Source organism: Tupaia chinensis, unplaced genomic scaffold (genome assembly GCF_000334495.1).
Source record: "Tupaia chinensis unplaced genomic scaffold, TupChi_1.0 Scaffold000139_1, whole genome shotgun sequence".
Lineage (NCBI taxonomy): Eukaryota > Metazoa > Chordata > Mammalia > Scandentia > Tupaiidae > Tupaia > Tupaia belangeri.
Window position 1 is genome coordinate 2,682,423 of NW_006159609.1, and position 21,103 is coordinate 2,703,525.

Here is a 21,103-nt window from a genome sequence, read left to right on the forward strand (position 1 = left end):
CTATATCTTTCTTGATTTTTTAATTTTCTGCTTTTGAATCGACACAAGAATCATCTGCATGTCCTAGAAACAGTTTCTTACCCCTAATTTGTCATTACCACTTACCCCCCGTTTTTTGTCATTACCACTCTCCCCTATATACATACCAATTGTTTATATCAATTATTTGAGTAACACAGCTATGTCACCAATTTACTCCTACTTACACCCCTATCTAGGTCAGGGAAGACGAGTTGCTCTTTTGTAGAAATATTTCAGTTATTATTCTTTCTTAACTACCTGACTGTTGGCTTCCTGATATTGGAGAATAAATCTGTCCTTAGTGTACTTCTGAGCTAATGGACCCATAATTGCTTTTTTCTGACGACTCATTTTAAAATATGTTAAATGCAATTATTCAATCTCAGTGATTAGATATTTTTGCATTTCAGATTAATAATAATGTAGCTACTACTTTTCACTTTGCATCTTTTGACTAATTACGATACTAATTTATTTACTTCCTTTCTTCATTTTGCTGTAATACACTTGGACTGCACAGATCCTTTCTCTGCTACTATAGATGCTGTTGATGATGCCATTCCAAGCTTAAATCCTTTCCTCACAAAAAGTAGTGGTGATGTTCACCTTCCCATTTCTTCAGATGTATCCACTTTTACTACTAGGACACCTACTCATGAAATGTTTGTTGGTAAAGTACCATTTAACCTTTTTTCCAATTAATGTTTATTACTGCTTAAGTATTCTTTGCGTATCCATTAATTACTTTTACAACACTGAAGTAATTATTTTGGGTTTTAATATCAAATTTAAAAATAAACTAAATAGCAACAATGTAAGGTTTTCAAGTTGACATTAGTATCCCTAACTTTAAGCTTTTAGGAAAGAAAGTTTCCTTTGATATTGAACTTTTTTTAGTGTTTGTTTTCTTATAGTGTTATTCTGTAGCTGTCTAGCATTACATGTACCATCCTGTTTATTGGGAGGGTTGTTTGAAAAGTATCTCTTAAGCTTATATGTTAATATGTTTTTTTCTTTTGTGATTTGGAGAGAGGGTGGTTATTCTTTGTAGCTATCTTACACTTTGTTTTCTTTTTAAACTGTTGCATATTACTATTTATATTGTTTAAAAATTCATCTATGTTCTTTATCCCATTTTTAAGGATTTTGCTTTGTTTTCGGTCTGCACATAAATGAAAAGTAGAAAGTATATGTTCCATTTCTAACTTGTAAAGCAGAAAAACAACTTGATTTGGATATTCTGTAATTGCAGCATAAAAAGAAACATAAAAAGACAACATTTCACAGCAAACTGTACAAGAAGAATAAATTTAAACTATATATTAAAGCTGAAATAAATGCCATTTAATCTTGCTTAAAAAGATGGACCTGCCCTATGACAAACAAACAGATAAAAAACTAAAAAACACCTAATCACACACAGGCTTCATGGCCTCGTGATTGGAGCAGCCAGATCTCACATAGCCAGCTGCATGGTTCAAGTCCTGGACCCTGGGGCTTGAGAAACATACTAGGCATACTCATGCACGCCCAGAGTCCCAAACAGAGGAAGAAATGGAGAAGGGATTGTGATGGCATCATTTCCCATTGGAGGGGTGCTTTTTCCTTTCATGTGTTTCTCTCTCTCTGACAAGCACCTGAGCCCTCTAACAACAAAGAAGGTGCTAATCACCACTTAAAGGATGATGAATATTTCTTCTGTGCAGTTCAGAGAAATAGCTTAAGGTGATATGAATTTAAAATTTAACTAAAATAGCATGTGGAAAGACATGTGTGCCCTAAACAGATCGTGTAGGCTTACTCTATTGTATTTGATGTATGTGAGAAAGAGAGAGAGAGGAAGTACCTAGAAAGCAACTAATAGTGGATATTAGAGAAAGTTCCATGCAGGTGATCTAGTATATTATAGTTCAATAGCTTAAACCATACTTAATGTATAATGCTTTATTGCAATAATTCCTTCATGTTATAATATGAAATTGCCAACCACTGCTCTGCAGAAGTAAGAACAACCCAGAATAAAAACCAGAAAATAGGCTCTCACTGTGCCAAAGGAAGACATTTATTCAAAAACTTTTCCCCAGTTGAGAACCACTAGCCTACTATGACACAATTCAAAATGCACTAACAATATGCATCAATAACAATATGATGCTCAGTGTAGTGTAGGTACCTTGTCCTCACTGAGGGTATTACCATTCTGAACTGTAAGTCAAGGAGAGTGGGGTTATGGTCCTAACTCTGCACTTACATGCATGAATGAGCGTCTGCAAATTTGTCTATGCCTGCTTCCATATCTCTGAAACAAAACCTCAGAAGTCAGGTTTATGTTGGTTAAAAAGCCCATTGCCTCATTTTCTTTCTCCTGAGATACAACATTTTAAAAACTTTGTGGCAAACCTAAGTTGTTTTTTGTTGTTGTTGTTCTTTTGTTGTTGTTGGGGTTTTTGTTTGTTTGTTTGTTTGTTTTTTTAAAGAAAAATAGAATGCTCCTGGGACCGGCAGTTGGTGTAATGACTATGTCACTGGACTCCTATACAGTCACCTGAGGTTTGAGCCCCAGACCCAGTGGCTTAAACTCATGCCAGGCACATGTGCATGCGTGCCCAAGATCCTGAGAGGAGAATGGAAGAGAAGGGATTGTGGCGTGGCCATCCCCCTGGGGGTTGATTTCTCGCTTTCTGTCTGCCTCTATGGCAAGCACACGTGCCCTATAGCAAAAACCTCTCCAAAAAAGAAAAAAAAAAAAAAGAATACTCATAATGGAGCTTTAAGTTCTTTTAGCAGTAGTTTGAAGAATGCCAAGCACTTGGACTTCCCATGTTTTTTGTTTTGTTTTTCTCAGTTACTCCATTCCACCCTTAAATTTTCCCCATCTTCTTTTTCTTCTGTTTTTCTACTTTCTCCTCTCCTCCCTTTGCTTCCTTCTTTCCTTCCTGCCTTATATGCCTTCTCAGAATGTTTTGTGGCACTCAGGTTTATCCTAATATTACCTTTATGTGCCTTGAGCCTCTTCTGTAGCTGGCTTACTTGTAGGTAGGTAATCTATCTCTTACATTTATCAGTTCATTTGTGCAGGAGTGATTTCCTTTTTTTCCTCATTAAAATTATTATTTTCCATAAGTTTATTAAGGAAAAGATACACTTCTTTGCTGTTGAAGAACACACCTTTTTTTTTTTTGCCTTATTTTGTTTGCCTTACTTAAAAATGTGGTTTTGTGAATAGATACCTTCATCTTCTTACTCTAATCTATATTCTTGACTTACAGATTTTCAGAAGTGTTTATAACTTTATAATAGTAAAAGTTTGTGGAATATAAAGCTTTTAGCATATTTATGTATCTGCAAATATATTCTAGGCTAGCGTAGTGTATCAGTAAAACTTCCAAGTTGTAGCAGGGTTTATTTGTACATTTAGTTGATTATCTCAGTTAAATTAGCATTAAAAAGTAGGTTTGTGTTATAACAACTAAACATGTCAACCTCTAGATGTAGCCAATGTTCCTTTGGAGGAAAACTTTTTTTTCCCCCCAGTTGAGAACCACTGGCTTACTAACTATGACAATTCAAAATGCAATAACAACAATAAAAAAGGCTAGAATATAATTTTTTTACTTTGTGGATTGCAGTTTACATCTCAATTAAGTCAAATATGAGTGTATGGTAAAGATTGAAATGCCTTTTAGTCTGAGTTTTACAAAATGTTAATACAGCTCCAAACTCTGACACAAAAGAAGGAAATACATAAACAATTTTTTTTTATTATCAAGCAAGATAAAAAATAGGTTTGATACAACTGAAAGATTAAGGTACTTGACAGGTAGTAAGGATTAGATGTGGTTAGATATGTTTTAAAATGGTATTTGTAAGGGTATAGGATAGGAAGAATATTAACTTGGTTTTAAGCAAGCAAGCATTTAACCTTTCTAAGCTTATGAAAGCTGGAATAATAGTGTCTTTCCTGATATGAAGTTTACATATATGACTACATGTAACATTGAACACTATGTCTGGCACTTAGAATTATTAAAACTACTACCATTAAAGCCCTCTTGTATATATGGTCCACTTTATACTCCAGACATTCTTCTTACCTAAATGAGTTAAGCATTAGTACAGTCTTGAACATGTATTATTTTTGTATTGTTTTTAGATTGAAAAACTGCCAAGGGTTATTCAATAACCTTTTTGGCCCAGCATTAGCTGTGAAAAGCTCTAGAAGTTCTTAAAACTTGAATTTTTTAATTTAATTTAATTAATTAATTTATTTATTTTTTTAGAGATTTTTGCTATAGGGCATGTGTGCTCACTAGAGAGAATGAAAGCAAGAAATCACCCAATGGGGAGATGGTCATTGCACAATCCCTTCTCCATTCTCCTCTCAAGATCTTGGGCACATACACACACACACACGTCCTGTGTGAGTTTCAAGCCACCAGATCAGGGACTTGAACTAAAGTCAGTTATGTGAGAGTCCAGTGATATAACCATTATGCCATCTGCTGCTCCCAAAATTTGAATCATTTTTAATTAACAATAATTATTATGGCTATAATAAAATTTTTTCTATATACTGGTTTATGTAAGATGAAATACTTGGGATAAACTGAAAACATCTAGTAGATTCTGGAATCAAACAAGTTGGGATTCAGGTCTTTGTTCTGCCACTTACTAATTTTGACCTTTGGTAAATAAATTGTTTAATCTCTTAGCTTCCTGAACTATAAAATGGGATGATGATAACTATCTTACGGGGTTTTTGTTTATTAAGGCTTTGTATAGTATTTCACAGGATTTAGTAAGTGGCAACAATTACTTTCGCAAGAAAGTATGAGGCCTCATTTATTACGAAACTACCAACAAAATCCATTAATAACCTCGCCTTTTTTGGGGGTGGGGTGGGGTTGCTATAGGGCACTTGTTCTCGCCAGAAAGAGACAGAAAGCGAGAAATAACCCCCCAGGGTGTATGGCCATGCTGCAGTCCCTTCTCCTCCATTCTCCTCCGGGTATCTTGAGCATGCATGCACCCACACCCAGCTTGAGTTTAAACCACTGGGTCCAGAACTTGAACCATGGTAAGTTACTTGGGAGTCCAGCGACATAGCCATTACGCCAACTGCTGGTCCCCCCAACTAGTTTTTAATGGTGCTTTGAATGCCTTTCTTTCCAAACCTAGTGCTTGTCAGTTTTGTACCTTTCAGTTAATTTATTATTGTCCTTTTGAGATATGCCCTGCAAGACACTGGTTTCTAAATGTTAATTTGTAGTCTGGTACTGGTCATTGGTAAAGTTTTCACTAGACCTTGGTGAGATGAAAAAATAGGCAGGACAAGGTAATGATTATTTCATAACCTTAACTCAGAGACTGCTCTTTTTTTTTTTTTAATCTTTAGTTTATTTCTCGAAATGATAAAGCAGAACTCTTAACTTAAAAATGTGTGTGTTACAGGTATTCATTAATTACTTAAAAGATTGTTACTTTGAACATATACTGCTTGCTTCCTCAGGTAATCAGCTATTGCAATGTATTAAATATTTCCTTTTTACTTTCTTCCTCTATTTACATAGAGGCTTTTTAAACTTGAGATACAAGCTTGGTTGGTATCCCTATCAACTTCAAGAGACAGCTCTTCTCTTTAAATAAATTTCAATTGAAAAATAGATTGTTCTTCTCTCTACAGAAATTAACCAAATTGTTTCTGTATTGCTATAAAAAATAGGCTTATCTCTGTGATAATCAACCAAATTTAGAAAGGTGGGACAAAATAGCAGGAAAAAAAATAAGAGTTTGATATATTAGCCTCATTTCTTTCTTTTTTTTTTTTTTGAGAGAGATTTTTGCTATAGGACACCTGTGCTTGCCAGAGAGACAGAAAGCGAGACTTCACACCACTCTCCCGCCCCACATCCCCGTGGAAGGACACACGCACACACGCACACCCGCTCCTGGCATGAGTTTCAAACCACTAGGCCTGGAACTTAACATGGTCGGCCATGTGAGTCACATGACATAACCACTATGTCTGGTGGTCCTGATATATTACTCTAGTTTTAAATTCCATGAATTATCTAAAGGATAGTGATTTGATAGCCAAGACTGTAGTCATATGTAAAGTTTTTACACTGGGATGATAGCATGGGCACATAATTAAGCATGATGGATTTTAAATGAGAAAAACCTGTAATTTCATGGTATAATTTTTGAACAGTTGGCATGGCTTAAAATGTTACTAATTAGTGAGTCTAGTATTCAAGAAACCTTTTGATGAATAGTCAGGATATCTATATGCTAAATTTTTTTTTAATAGTGTTTGTGTTCTTATTGCATGATCCATATTTTTGAATTAAGTAATTTACTCGTTAAGTAATTATGGAACAAAATCAAACCTCTTACACATTCTCAAAAATGGTGCGTCCTACATCAATGATTTAAAAAGCATTATATGTTATAGTCATATTTACTATATAATATAAATGCTTTTTTTAAAAAGTAATATTAATGCGTACTGATTTATAAGGGTCATTTTTTTTGTTTAGAGAAATTTTTGCTATAGGGCGCATGCACTCGCTGGAGAGACAGAAAGAGAGACAGAAAGTTAGAAATCATACACACACACACACACACACAGACACACACACACACAAACCCAGTGTGAGTTTCAAGCCACCAGGTCCAGGACTCGAACTGTGGTCGACTACCTTGGATTCCAGTGACGTAACCATTATGCCATCCGCTGATCCCTATAGGAGTCATTGTTAATTATAATTTTTTTTTTCTGTCTTCAAGGACCTTGGACTTATTATCAAATCTTGTCCTACTTTTTACAGCTTTCTTTAAGATCAGTCTTATACAGCATATCATCACTGTACTTCTTTAATCTTGGTTTTATACATTAAGAATTCAATGTGAGATTCTGACCAAAAGTCCTTTGGCAGAATAGAATGTTGGGGGAGGAAGAGAGAGATCCTTATATTTAGGACTCCAAAAATTTAACTTTTTTGTAATGGTGTAGTTGTTAACTTTCCAGTATCAAGCAGTTTTTGTTTATTAGTTTACGTTGCGACTTGGTAGACTTGAGATGTAAGAGTCCTAAGGGGCCATTTAGTACAGCCTTCTAAAAGGCGAAAGAATTCCTTCCTTGGGGTTCTTACTAGATTACTCTTTACTTGGATATACTCAGTGAGATTTCCCTAAGTCATGTGACATTTCTAATACTACTAAATTATTTCAGTTCTTTTTTACTACCTTTAAAAATTCAGAATCTCACTTCACAAGCATACAACCTCACAATTGAAAATCTTAAATTTCTTTGCTAAACATAGGCTGGTCTAAAAGTAGGATCAATGTTAACAGGCAAAAAAGAAAAAGATTTCTTGTTCTTTGGTTTATTATTTTGGGTTTGAAGTTTGGTTAATTAGCATGTTGATTATATGCTTTTAGACCCACCTGTTAGAAGTAACAAATTGAAGTTAGAGGGTGGTTGGGAATTGAAAGAGGTATATCTTTTTCTTTGATGTTCTAAAAGGACTTGGGCACAGTGGACTACAGTGTTTATTGGGTTGCAGATTTCAGAATCCTGCCACTTTTCAGATGAATGTAAGCTTTTTAGCTTTTAACTGTTGAAGGAGGGAAGAGGAAAAGAGAAATGTGAAAGATAAGTAGGTAGAGAGAGAAAGCCTTTAATCTTAGAGATACTAAGAAGATTTTTTTTAAGCACCATAGAGTACTTAAAAAATTAAGATCATTTTCTTTCCAAATGATCCTTTACATTGCCTAAATATTTTGTTTCATGAGAATCCTGGGATTTTAGGTGTGTTTAATTTCCTAAAGATTATCAGCATACAAAATTCAGGTAAAAGATAAGCAAAGGTTTCATTTCTGTAATGAAGCAAACCAATAGGTCAGCATTGGTTGCCTGTTCATTAGTTTTCTTTTACAGTGGGATGATGTTACTGTAGAAAATACAATCACCACAAAAAAATGTGGTGGTGTGGAAAACATTTTGCTTGAAGTGTTGGCTTTGTTTTTTGTCATGGGACTCTATTGTTTTTTCTATTCTTTTGTCATTGTTATTAAAGAACTATAAATGTAGAGTTAGAAAAGTATTGAGATTTTTTTCCACTTGGGTTTTTTTTAGGGTTCACTCCTTCTCCAGTTGCACAGCCACATCCTTCAGCTGGCCTTAATGTGGACTTTGAATCTGTGTTTGGAAATAAATCTACAAATGTTATTGTAGATTCTGGAGGTAAGGAAATTATTTTTTATTTAAAGTATTGTAGTGTTCTAATTTAGAGTCTGTATAAGGAGAGAGAGTGCTGCTTTTTAACATGTATGAGTATATTAAATTGGGGTAGCTAAAGAAATTGTTCTCTTTCTCTGGGAAGATTTTATTTTTTCCTAGAGTAAAATAATAGGAAAAGATACTTACTCAGTAGAATGCTAAGTTGTTCGTGACCATCTGTAGAATGTTACAACTTTTTAGTTGTTATAATTTTTACTTTTATTAAAGTGAATAACTGTATTATGTTTTAATGTATTATATTGGCTATTTGGGAAAATAGTACATTGACTTGTTTAGATAGTCTATATTTAATAATTTAAATATATTAAGTATCAGGCCTGTGGGTATAGGGGCTTTTTAATATTTTTAGAGTGATTCCTATTATAATGTGTTTGCTTATTTTTCTTAAAATAATTTTACATATTTATCTCAGTTTGTCAGAAGGTACATGCACTTCCAAGAGAGAAACGGCGGAGAAAGCATCCCCCAGTGGGACACAGGCACACCTTCAGCCTCTTATCCTCTGTTTTTCTTTCCTGTTGAGATTCGGGGTGCACACATACACATACCTGGTGTGTTTCTCAAGACACTGGAGCCAGGATTCAAATTGTGCAGTTGACCATGTGGTCTCTGGTTCCCTTATCCACAAGATCGTGGAGCCAGACTTTAAAAAAACTTTGTAAATACTTTGTTTTCATTAATACCTTGTTAATTTTAAGTTTTTAAAGTTTGAGTTTCTGCAATATTTTGAAAGTCAGTAATTCTTACCATGAATGGCCTTTGATTTGGGCTAATGATTAAATTTTAACCATTCAAAGAGAATATATTGAGGTGCCTTTAATTTTATGACATAAATTAGTTATTATCTGAAAAGTAAGAAGCGGGCCAGCAGATGACATGGTGGTTAAGACACTGGATCCCACATGGCTGACTTCATGTTTCAAGTCCTGGACCTAGTGGCTTGAAAACATGCCAGATGTGGGAACCAGCAGTTAGCATAATGGCTATGTCGCTGGACTCCCACGTAGTCGACCACTGTTCGCGTCCCAGACCCGGTGGCTTAAAACTCACACTGGGTGCGTGTGCGTGCATGCCCAAGATCCCGAGAGGAGAATGGAGGAGAAGGGATTGCGGTGTGACCATCCCCCCGGGGGGTGATTTCTCGCTTTCTGTCTCTATGTCTGTCTCTGTCTGTGTGGCGAGCGCACGCGCCCTGTAGCAAAAACCTCTCCAAAAAAAAGAAAGAAAAAGAAAACATGCCAGATGGATTGCATGCATGCCCAAAATCCCAAGAGGAGAATGGAAGAGAAGAAATTACAGTATGGCCATCCTCCACTGTGGGGATGATTTCTCACTTTCCCTCACTTGCTGTCTCTAGCAAAGTGCATGTTCTCTGACCAGAAAAATCTTAAAAACAAAACGAAACAAACAAAAAAGGCAAAAAGTTAGCAAATTTAAAGAAAATATGTGTGAACTAAAAATTTAGCACTAGTAAATGAGTTTATAATTCTATTTTTGGGAATCTATTTGGCTTTTTCCTTTTGAGTTTGTCTTATCTGGGAAAAAGGAAAAGGAGGCCAGTTATTAATTTTCCTGTTAACTGTCGTCTTAGTACCTATTTCAGACTCTAGTATTCCTAGATCATGCCATTGAGTCCCTTAAAAAAGATTGGTTTAGTTGGTTTGCTTTTACCCCTCTACCTTTTGGTGGAGAACCTCAAGAGTTTGGTTTTTTATTTTTAAGGAATGACTTAGCTTACTGGATAGATTTATACAATTAGTTCAGCTATTTCATAGGTCTAATTTAGGTAAACTTTTATATTCCTCACTTTAAAGAGTATAAAAAGGTCTAATAAAACTTTTTTTTTTAAGTAAAAGGAACCTTTTTCAAATTTACAGAGATATATATTTTACCTATATTGTGTCAGGTGTAAGTGAGTCTTCAGAAAATTTTGGCATGGGGGGATTACATTTTATTTTCTTTCTTTTTACAGTGCTTCTCTCTTTCATCCTTTACCCTTTATAAAACTGTGTTTTCTATGCAACAAGACAAATGATTTTTATCAAAGTAATGGTAGCTTCCTCATTCAGTTCACTTTGAAGGGGTAAATTTCTCTTTTTCCTGTGTAAGGGCATTAATGTTCATTTTATTAGAGAACTTTTCCAGTGGAAAAACAGAAAAAAAGGCACAGACCTCCTTTAGAAAGCTGTAGCACCATAAAGTTCCTTACAAATCCAATTTCGTCTGTTTATAACTTTAAGGCTTTGATGAACTAGGTGGACTTCTCAAACCAACAGTGGCCTCTCAGAACCAGAGTCTTCCTGTTACCAAACTCCCACCTAACAAGTTAGTATCTGATGACTTGGATTCATCTTTAGCCAACCTTGTGGGCAGTAAGTACTCTTTGCATTCTTTAATCTCCTTTAAAGTAAGTTGTTTTTATAAAAATGAGGTGAATTTTAAATGCTTTTTTTTGGTCCTTCCTAGACCTTGGCATTGGAAATGGAACTTCTAAGAAGTGAGTGTTATTCGTAGTCTTCCCTATGTGTAATTTAGAGGTCGATTTGCTATTCCTCTAAGTATCTCTGGAGATGTCACGTCTGTGTCTTAAATGTTCTGTCCAGTCCTAGAATATAGTGAAGAAAGTTTTTATTTAGAGACATTCAATTTTGTCACTTATGTTTATTTAAAGTGATGTAAATTGGAGTCAGCCAGGTGAAAAGAAGTTAACTGGAGGATCTAACTGGCAGCCAAAGGTTGCACCAACAACTGCTTGGAATGCTGCCACGATGGTGAGTTGGAAAAGCTCCTGATATACTAACACATGAATAAGGAAGTTAAAATATGTAACATGGGAATGTTCTAAAATGAAAGGCATAAGTGGAAAGATAAGTTTTGCAAGTATAGAAAATATGTTTGCTTTTTTAAAAAGCTGACCAGCTATATTTGCCAGATACATTTTAATAGCTGACATGAATTTAAGGGTTACTTCATGCCAGATATTAGTCTAATAAATAATATGTCGTTTTATGTAAAATAACCTCCATGTTAACCCATGTGATAGTAACTGTGGTCATCCCCATTTTACAGCTAAGGAAGTTCTTAAGTGATTTAGGTGGATTTTAAGTCCTGGCAGCCTAACTATAGTACATAAGCTGTATCTCAGATTTATTACTTATTTGTATATAATATAAAATATTGTCTTCTGATCTTACCATAGTAAATTATACTTGCTTAGTTTTTGTTAATATCACTGTATAATTTATTATAGTTGCTTGTCATTATAGTGGCAGTTAAATACTTAGTAATCCCAAATACTGAATTAGTGTTTAATATGTGCATATTTTAGATTGTAATCTTAAATTACACACACACACACACACACACACACACACACACAAACCACAGCTGCTCAGTCTAGTAGATTCTATTTTCTTTATTATATAAAGAGAAATTGAGATTCAGATTCAAATGAAGGGACTTGCCTTAAACCACTGTAATAACTAGTGCCAGAGCAGGAATTCTACTTCTGTCTAGCTGACCCCAAAGCCAGAGCTTCTTGCAGCACTGGACTACCCCTGCTTTCTCCATCCCCTGGTCATCTTCCTATGAGAGCCAAAACAAGGCAGTGTCACCTATTCATCTGAGCTGAGAATGAGCTTAAACAGGCTGATCAGATTTTTTTTTTTGCCAGTCTGCACATGTCATTGAATGACCTTGAAAGCACTGCAAGTATTAATTTTGGGTTATAGATTTTAACAAGTAGGTGCATTTGCAAATATAGAATCCATTAATAATGAGAATTAACTGTTTGTTAATTAAATAGTTAAATATAGTTCTGAAGAGGTTCTGGTAGTGTTTTTAATTATTGTAAGGCATTGTAGACCCAGTGTAGTTTTGTGGCTATTTCCCTGTCCTTGGCCAGCTGTTGTATTATCACTCCAACAAATCTCCCTCCATCAAAGGGAAGCATCTCCTCTTACAGAAAAATTTGGAACGTGTGGTCTTTTAATAGTGAATTAAGGGACCAGCAGTTGGCATAATGGCTGTGTCGCTGGACTTCCATGTAGTCGACCGCGGTTCACGTCCCGGACCTGGTGGTTTAAACTCACGCCAGGCACGTGTGCGTGTGTGCCCAAGATCCCGAGAGGAGAATGGAGGAAAAGGGATTGCGGTGTGGCCATCCCCCCTGGGGGGTGATTTCTCTCTTTCTGTCTCTGTCTGTCTGTCTCTGTCTGGTGAGCGCATGTGCCCTATAGCAAAAACCTCTTAAAAAAAAAAAAGAACAGTAAGTTAACAGCATTTCAATTACATAGGCTATGCATTACAACCTTCCTATTGTTAGAGACCTCCATTGCGCTTTCTTGTAAAACCCTTTGCAGGGTATTGCCCTGTTTCAGGGGTGTTAATCATATATTTTGCTTTGTTTTTATTTATAGCCAGAGGGCACATGTACTTGCCAATCAAAGAGAGATTACAACCCCAATGAGACATGATCACTCCACAATTCTTTTTCTTCCATCTGCCCATACCATTAGGATTTAGAGCATGCACACATACATTCTTGGCTTGTTTTTCAACTGTGGTCAGCCATGTGGGATCTGGTTCCCTATGCATAGGGCATAACCAACCCAGTGCTACTGGGGTTGGCCCAGTAATGTTAAAATTAGCGAGGCTGCTGATAAAACTTCACGTGACATTAACTAAAGAATGTGTTAACTTCAAGTCTCATAAATGGAAAGTAATATGGAAATTTAACTACCTTTTTTAAGGCAGTGTTTTTCATAGTGATTACTGTCTCTAATAAAACCTTGCATATTAAAGTTTTTATGTTTGTGCACACACACAATATCTAAACACTGTCAGTGGTGCTGTCTCAGAAGAGTTCAAGCATGTGTCTCCCAGTTTTAAACACTATATGCTTTTTTCCATATGTATAAAACAGTAAAAAGGCAGATTTAAATGGAAATCCATCTCTGCTGACTCTGAATCCAGCATTTTCCTCAAGATAACACACATCACTAACTAAGGGATAGTAGGTATTTAGGTTAGTGGATTTTATAATGTCAAGTATGGAAAGGAATGATATAAGTAGAAATCTGGTATTAAAGAACAGTGAATGTTTAAAGTTTTTACATTAAGTTAATCTTTGTAAAGTATTAGAAGTTTGTAGATACCAGCTCAAGAATGACTATAGAAATGTATTATAATGGATATATAACTATCTCAAATTAAGATTTAAGTTGAAGGTATGAGCAGTATTTATGGTATTGTGTTATAATATGTATCATCTCTTAAGGATTTTGTTAAAATATGTGTATGTATTGTTTTTAACAGCTGATGTTTGAGGCTGATGATACGATTTACTACTACAAATAAATGGCTGCTTTTGACATTTCTAACCTTTTTATTAATCCTTAAACACTGTCAAGGTTTTTTTAGCATCTATTGGAATTTCATTAAAATATATATTATACTACAAATTCTTTTAATTTGTACCTGCTTTTTTCCCTGTGGTAAACATCTCATGTAATCCTTTTTATGGGATTACTGAATTTTGCACTACTGACACTACAGATAGATTCTATGTTTTAATGACATTTGTAGTCAGCAAACTGTGTGTATGTGAAGGGATGAGGCCAACAACTAAATTTCCCTTGTCAACCTTGATAGTGTTTTAGTATAGATGTTCTTTCATTAGATACTGGAAATACAAGGGATTTTAGGTAGTTAGTGAACATACATGTGAACTAAAATGCTCTCTGTGTATTTTCTGTTGTGTAAGTACTTGTTCTAATCCAGTGTTATTGCATTATGTAATTGTTCTCCCTGGGAAAAACAGAATGGCATGCATTTTCCACAATACGTAAGTGACCAAAAACTAGCCTTTTTGCAATAAATTGGCATGCTATTAACCACTGCTATAGCAGAATCTCATAACCTTCCAGCTACTACTTGTTTTCACATTCAGATTTTCAATGTGCCAGAAATTAGTCCTAGCATCTACTGATTCCATGGGTGTGTTGCAGAATTGATTCTGATGGTGGCATGGGAAATACCAATTTTTTCTTGCTTTATATTTCCGCCATTTGCTGCCAGATGGCTGGATGTCTGTGTGCATATCTGTGCTGCCACTCTGCACTTGATGACTTCTGAATGAAGGGAAATGTTGATTGTGGTAATGTTTAAAATAACAACTGCATGAAATCTTACAGGCTTCTGCTGTACTTGGCAGTTTGTCCACTGCTCTTGCAGATCTTAGTTTCTAAGTAGGGAGAGACCAATAAGCCCTACACGCTCGCCCAAATACTAAACTATTCACATTAGTCTTATTTTTAAAAAGTTATGCTGCATTTAACTTCTCCATGCATATGTTCAAATTGCTGTGTAATTTCAGTTATTTTATGTTTCAGCAGTGTTATTGGTCTTTCACCTGTATTCAGTTTCAGTTTTCATTATGAGATTATAAGTACAAGGAATGTTGTTAAGACAGCAGCTGTATCTAAAATTACTCTGTTCTCAGATTATATATTTACAGATCATCAGTCAAAGTAGTAGTAGGAGGAGAACTTAAACATCCCAGTGGTAGATAGTTCTTTTAGGCATTAATGCAAAAAACTGACTTAAAAGTTGATTGTTCCTCATGAATAATTTTTGGAATAAATTAGAAACATATTCTTTACATAAGAATTTTGGTTCATAGAAAAAGTCATATTCAATATTGATTTGAAACCTTCAAGGTTATTTGAAAAAATTTAATAAGGCTTTTAGGAACTGATTTTTTAGAAGATCAGTTTATTGAGTTGGGGTTTTCAAATTTTTTTTAGTGAGCACTAAAGAAACGAAGTAGTAGAAAGCCAGTTCAGTACTATTATTTTTTCTGGATAGACATTTTTATAATAGTGACTTTAAATTTCATAACTTCTGAGGTTTTTTCTTTTTTTCTTTTCCTTTTCTTTTTTTTTTTTTTAAGGTTTTACTGTAGGGTGTGTGTGCTCGCTTGTGAGAAAGTGAGAAATCATACCCCTCTGCCTCCTCTGTGAGGATTGGTCATGCCACAGTCACTTCTCATCCAGTCTCCTCTCAGGATTTTGGACATGCACACACATGTACCTAGAGCAATTCTCAAGCCACTGGGTCCAGGACTCAGACTGTGAAGGCTAGCTATGTAGAATCTAGCGCCTAAACTTCCATGCTGCCTGCTAGCTCACTTTTCAGTGTTTTTTAAGTCCAAAGTTTTGTTTTGTTTTGTTTTTCTTGTTTTTTTTTTTTTTTTTTTTTTTTTTTTTTAAGAGCGATATAGGGTATGTGTGCTTACCAAAGAGAGACTGAGAGAAAATGAGAAATCGCTCCCCATGGGGAATGGCCATGCCACAGTCCTTTCTCTGTTCTCCTCTAGTGATTTTGGGCACATTCATACACCAGTGTGGTGTATTTCGAGCCTCCCTGTCCAGGACTCAAACCATGGTCAGCCTTGTGGAGTTCATTGCTCTAGCTAGCAACCACGCCGTGTTCTGGTTCCAAGTCCAAAGATTTTTATAGCTATAAAAAACATGTTGAAATTTTAGACCACTGCTAAATCTAAGTGATTTTTTTCTTAATACTTCTGTTTTCTGCTGATCTCAGGATACTTTTTCCATTGAGAATTAATTGACAGTTATTAATCAGAAGAATCACATAATCACAGCTGTCTTAGCAATTCTTTTCAGTGTAACTGCAGCTCTTACATCCTTAAACTTAGTGACTTCTTTATTTTTCCTTTCACCATGTCAGGCACCACCAGTAATGGCTTATCCTGCTACTACACCAACAGGCATGATAGGATATGGAATTGTAAGTATTTTGTCAGATACAACTTTTGGAAAAAAAGATTCACTCATATTTATAAGTGGTTATTTATTAAAGTTTATCTACGTTTTTCTTCCATGAGAGTGAGAGAGCAAGTGAGAGAGAGACATCCTCTACAAGGTCCTCATACCACAGTCTACTCCCACTCTCAGCCAGGTCGGATCATGGGCATGCACACACATTCCTGACATGTACAGGGAGGTCCTGGAATAGAACTCAAGATTTTTCCCAGATTGGTCCAGTTGTGTTACTCTTGCACCTACTGCCTGATCTTTAATGTGTCTTTGTTACAAACTTAACTGTGAAAAGAATTGAATGCCCACATACTCCTAGCTCTGGTGCCTAACATGGTGGAACCATAGCATTGGTGCCATGAACATTTCTGGAATAATCATTACATAACAGATATTTATTATTGTTCCCAGTATTAATTTGCTTAGTTTTCTCCTCATTATGTTAGGCATATTTTGTTACAAACTTATTTAAATTTAACGTAAACTCCCAAGCCTTCATTACATTAAATACCATTAGTTTTTTATAACCTTAATACTGGAAGAGAGGGAGAAAGTAGAGATTATCATTTCTTGAATGTTATAAGGATAAAGTTAGTCTAGTTAAAAACCTGAAATATTTCCCTATGACATGAAGGAATGTCTGCCCTTGCTCTCTTAAGTCTCTCCAAATATAGACTCATTTAGATAAGAAATGTAGATAGTGGCTTTAACACACTGACATGTATTTGAAAAACTGGTCGTTGATAGGAGACAGTGCTATATCCCTTGATAATTGCTTTGTGGTTGCTGTGCTACTTCTTTATGTTCATGATATAGAAGTAATTCCTTCTATACACACAGGGAAGTTTCACAGCTTTCGGACTGGTGGTCATTCGATTAAGTCTATACAAATACTCAGATCATAAATTTGAAGTGGAAGTCTTGATACAAAAAGCAGTCTATTTAAATGTTTTGATAAAATTTCTCGAAAGATAGCATTTTAGAGCATTGAGTTTTAACCAAAATAACACAGTGGTCTGTATGTGCATTATTTTCATACTAGTATTATCACCTATTATGTGAATTTTGTACTCTGGAGTGGTTTTTGGTTTTGCTATAGGGCGTACGTGCTCATCAGAGAGAGAGAGAGAGAGAGAGAGAGAGAGAAATCACCCCCCAGGGAGCATGGCCATGCTGCAGTCCCTTCACCAGTCTGCTCTCAAGGTTTTGGGCACACAAGCACATGCACCTGGTGTGATTTTCAGCCCCTAGATCCAGGACTATAACTGCTCAGTTGGCCATGTGGGATCCAGTACCTTAACCTCCACACCACCTGCTGGCTAGTAGAGTGGTAATTTTTAAAGAAACAAGTAGTTGATTGAGATTCTACTTTCAGTTACACAAGAATGAATGATCCTCTTTTGTGTGTAACTTAAGGCCCTTCCTATTCTCCCTAAAAATACCTGAAATAAAATGAAAGAACCATAGAGTAAATTTCTTCCAAAAATCAGCTTCACTTGTGCTTACTTCTATATTGGCAAAATAATTTTATATATAAAGACAATTTGCTTTGAAATATCTTTTTCTCTGTATTTAACCCTGGCAGATTTGGAGATTTTGAAAGGTTTTTGATCTAAGTCATCTGTATGTTATATAGGAAAGTTTAAATTTTAAATTTTTCTAGTAGAAAAAGTTAATGTTTTGTTAACTACATTTTATAAGAGAGCATGTTGAAGACTTCCCTTACAGAAAAGCATTCTCAAGTATTTGTAGCTATTAGTCTTAATTGCATTCTGGGGAATTTTCCCTTTGAGTCAAAGCAAAGGTACTAATATCTTTCATCCCTTTTGTTATTCGTATGTACTTAGCTTAGTTATGATAAGGAAGATTGAATCAACATCGTTTCACTTAATTTTCTTCTATGTTTTAGCCTCCTCAAATGGGAAATATACCTGTAATGACACAACCAACCTTAATATACAGCCAACCAGTCATGAGACCACCGAACCCCTTTGGTCCTGTATCAGGAGCACAGGTATGTCATGATACACGTAACAGTTACAGTGTTACAGCTAGATTTGCAAGGGATATGATGTTAAACAGTTCTTTACAACTTGAGAAATAAGTTATTAGCATTTTTCCCCCTTCATCATGGTTGTTACTTGCTTCATATCTTTTCTTATATAGGAGCTTTTAAGAGTATTAATTGGAGAGAAAGGACAATTAGACAATTACAAATAATAAAGATAGAACATTCTTGATAGCTTATAGTCGGTAGACTCATAGGATGGTTGGTCTGAGAAAGGAACCTACTTTCACGTCACAGTTCTGGTATGCTATCCTTTGTGAGCCCTTGAAACCAGTAACCCAGAGTTTCCTTGGCTGAAAACATGAATGATGCAGCATCAAGGGTGTAGCCCTTTAGATATTCATAAAACTTGGCAAGTCTCTGAAAGGTTTGGATGTTATTTTTTTCACTAAATAACTTTCTGTCACTAAGGATTATAATCAAAAACAAAAGAGGGGAAGGGCCAGCAGGTAGCATGGTGGTTAAGACACTGGATTCCCATATCGCCTACCATGGTTCATGCCCTGGACCTGGTGACTTGAAAATCACACCAGGAGTATATGTGTGCATGACCAAAATCTTGACAGGAGAATGGAGGAGAAGGATTTCAGTATGGCCATTCCCCCTGGGGGAGGGGCGATTTCTCACTTTGCTTCTGTCTCTATCTATCTATGGCAAGCGCACACACCCTTTGGCAAAATCTTGAAGGGGGGGTAGTGAATAGGGGTAAAAAAATCTTTAAATAAAATTCTGATCTGCATTCTTGAAATGAGAAACTTTCTTCATCAGATGTTTCTAAGGCTTCCCTGCCAGTTCCTGAAAATTCACCCTAAATATTCACTTTCTTTTATACCATTATAGGTTGCTTAAGAGAAATCTGTTTTTTGTTTTTTTGTTTTTGTTTTTGGAAAACCTTTATTCAGTTGTTATGATAAGAGAGAAAAAAATTTGTTATTTAGTTCTTTGTTGGTATACTTTAGGATGAGACCCTCGTGAAGTGATAGATGGCTTATTTCTTCTGTGTTTGTGGCCCTGCTCATAGTATTAAACAGAAATAATTACATACAACTCTTACAGCACTTCTTTTTTTGGGGGAGAGGTTTTTGCTATAGGGTGCATGTGCTAGCCAGAGAGACCAAGTGAGAAATCACCCCCCGGGGGGATAGCCACGCCGCAATCCCTTCTCCATTCTCCTCTTGGGATCTTGGGCACACATGCACATGTGCCTGGCATGAGTTTAAGCCACTGGGTCCAGGACTTGAACCACAGTCAACTACATGGGAGTCCAGCGACATAGCCATTATGCTAACTGTTCGTCCCTTATAGCACTTCTTATCTTAAATGGTTCCCAAGGCCAGCTTCTTGGTTACTTTATGAGTTAAGTGCATATTTGAAAATATTTGCGTGATCATTTGGTAAGAACTTGTTATTCCTTTTCTACTTGAGTGCATTTATATTACATTTGCCAACACGTAGTGTTACATTGCCAAAATTAATTTTTATCAATTCAATTTGAATTTTATGTATTTATATCTCTATGTAATCTCTGTATTTTGTAAACTAGCAAAGCATAGAAGATCCTTTCATTTGTCAGCCTTTTTGAGTTTAAAGTCATTTAATAAAATTGACATTCCTGTCATTAATTTAGTTCTGATTAAGAGGTAAAATTCCTGTTGTTCATAATTCATACATTTGCCCACATGCCTCTTCTTTTCTCTTTGTCTATGCTGTAGTGACTTTATTTCTCTGCCTTAATTTGTACAACTTAAGCATCCCTAATCTGAAAATCTAAAATCCTAAGTGCTCTGAATGCTGATTTTTGAATATCAACATGATGGTACCAATGGAAAGTTTCATACCTGACTTCATATTACAGTTCATAGTCAAAACCCTGTTATGTAAAATTTTGTACATACCTTCAGGGTATGCATAAAGTGTATAGGAAACACAAACAAATTTGTGTTTCAACTTGAGCCCATCCCTGAGATACATCATTGTGTACATGCAAGTACTATAAAATATAAAGAACACTAAAACTTAGCCTGTTCTAAGCATTTCTAATTATGGATATTCAACCTTATTTCTGATAAAGATACTTTGGGGTCAGAGTGATTGACACAGTCATTATTTTTATAAGTTAGTTACTCAGTTGCATGTTTTTTTCATAAAACTGATTTTGGATATTTAGAGTTTTCTTCCTTTTGTCTTTTACCAGCAGTTGCTGTGATTACTTGTTTAAGTTGCTACTGAAACATACTATATTTTGATAACCCTTTTAAAAATATATTAATGATTTCTCTGTTGGCATAGATACTTTCTTGAGAGCATATAATTATTAGTCTTTATGTCCATCAGTGGGTTTTTTTTTGTCTTATATTTTTAACTTCAGATGTATATTCAGTGTTATTTATTTTTAAAAATTAATTTGTTTTCTACTATAAGGAGGACTAAGTGATAAGAACCTAAATGTATTTTAAAAATAAGAAAGCTATAGTCTAGAGCTAGGGACCATCAACCTCAGAAGGGTTTTTTTTGTTGTTGTTGTTGTTGTTATTTTTGTTTTTCTTTATATGCAGTCAAACTCTATACCCAATCTTTAACTTGTCTTTAAGGCTTCTGTCAACATATATTGCTACCTTAAGTTTGTATAATACTTGACAGTTTCCAAGCACTTTCACATACTTTATTTCACCTAATTCTCAAAATAAGCATTACAGTAGATAGGTCTACTATCATCATCTCATGTTATAGATGAAGAAGATTGAGAGTTGGAAAAAGTTCAACTAAGTAATGTAATTTATCCTCAGATGGTCCTGGTTCTTGGTCTAGTGCTTATTTGCACCACTCTGTCTCTAGATAGTGTCACTGTCATGCTAGTAGAGTAGCACT

General features: G+C 35.3%; 1 protein-coding gene across 1 annotated transcript in view; it reads left to right on the forward strand.

Annotated features, from left to right (window-relative positions):
- The window catches only part of PICALM (phosphatidylinositol binding clathrin assembly protein), a 121,777-nt gene that overhangs the window by 88,795 nt on the left and 11,879 nt on the right, over positions 1-21,103 (forward strand). Inside the window, exons 13-19 of the mRNA XM_027770456.1 lie at positions 563-691; positions 8,162-8,269; positions 10,567-10,698; positions 10,793-10,823; positions 10,998-11,097; positions 16,079-16,138; positions 18,077-18,181. Coding sequence (XP_027626257.1) covers positions 563-691; positions 8,162-8,269; positions 10,567-10,698; positions 10,793-10,823; positions 10,998-11,097; positions 16,079-16,138; positions 18,077-18,181 — 665 coding nt within the window. The remainder of the gene's footprint in view (positions 1-562; positions 692-8,161; positions 8,270-10,566; positions 10,699-10,792; positions 10,824-10,997; positions 11,098-16,078; positions 16,139-18,076; positions 18,182-21,103) is intronic.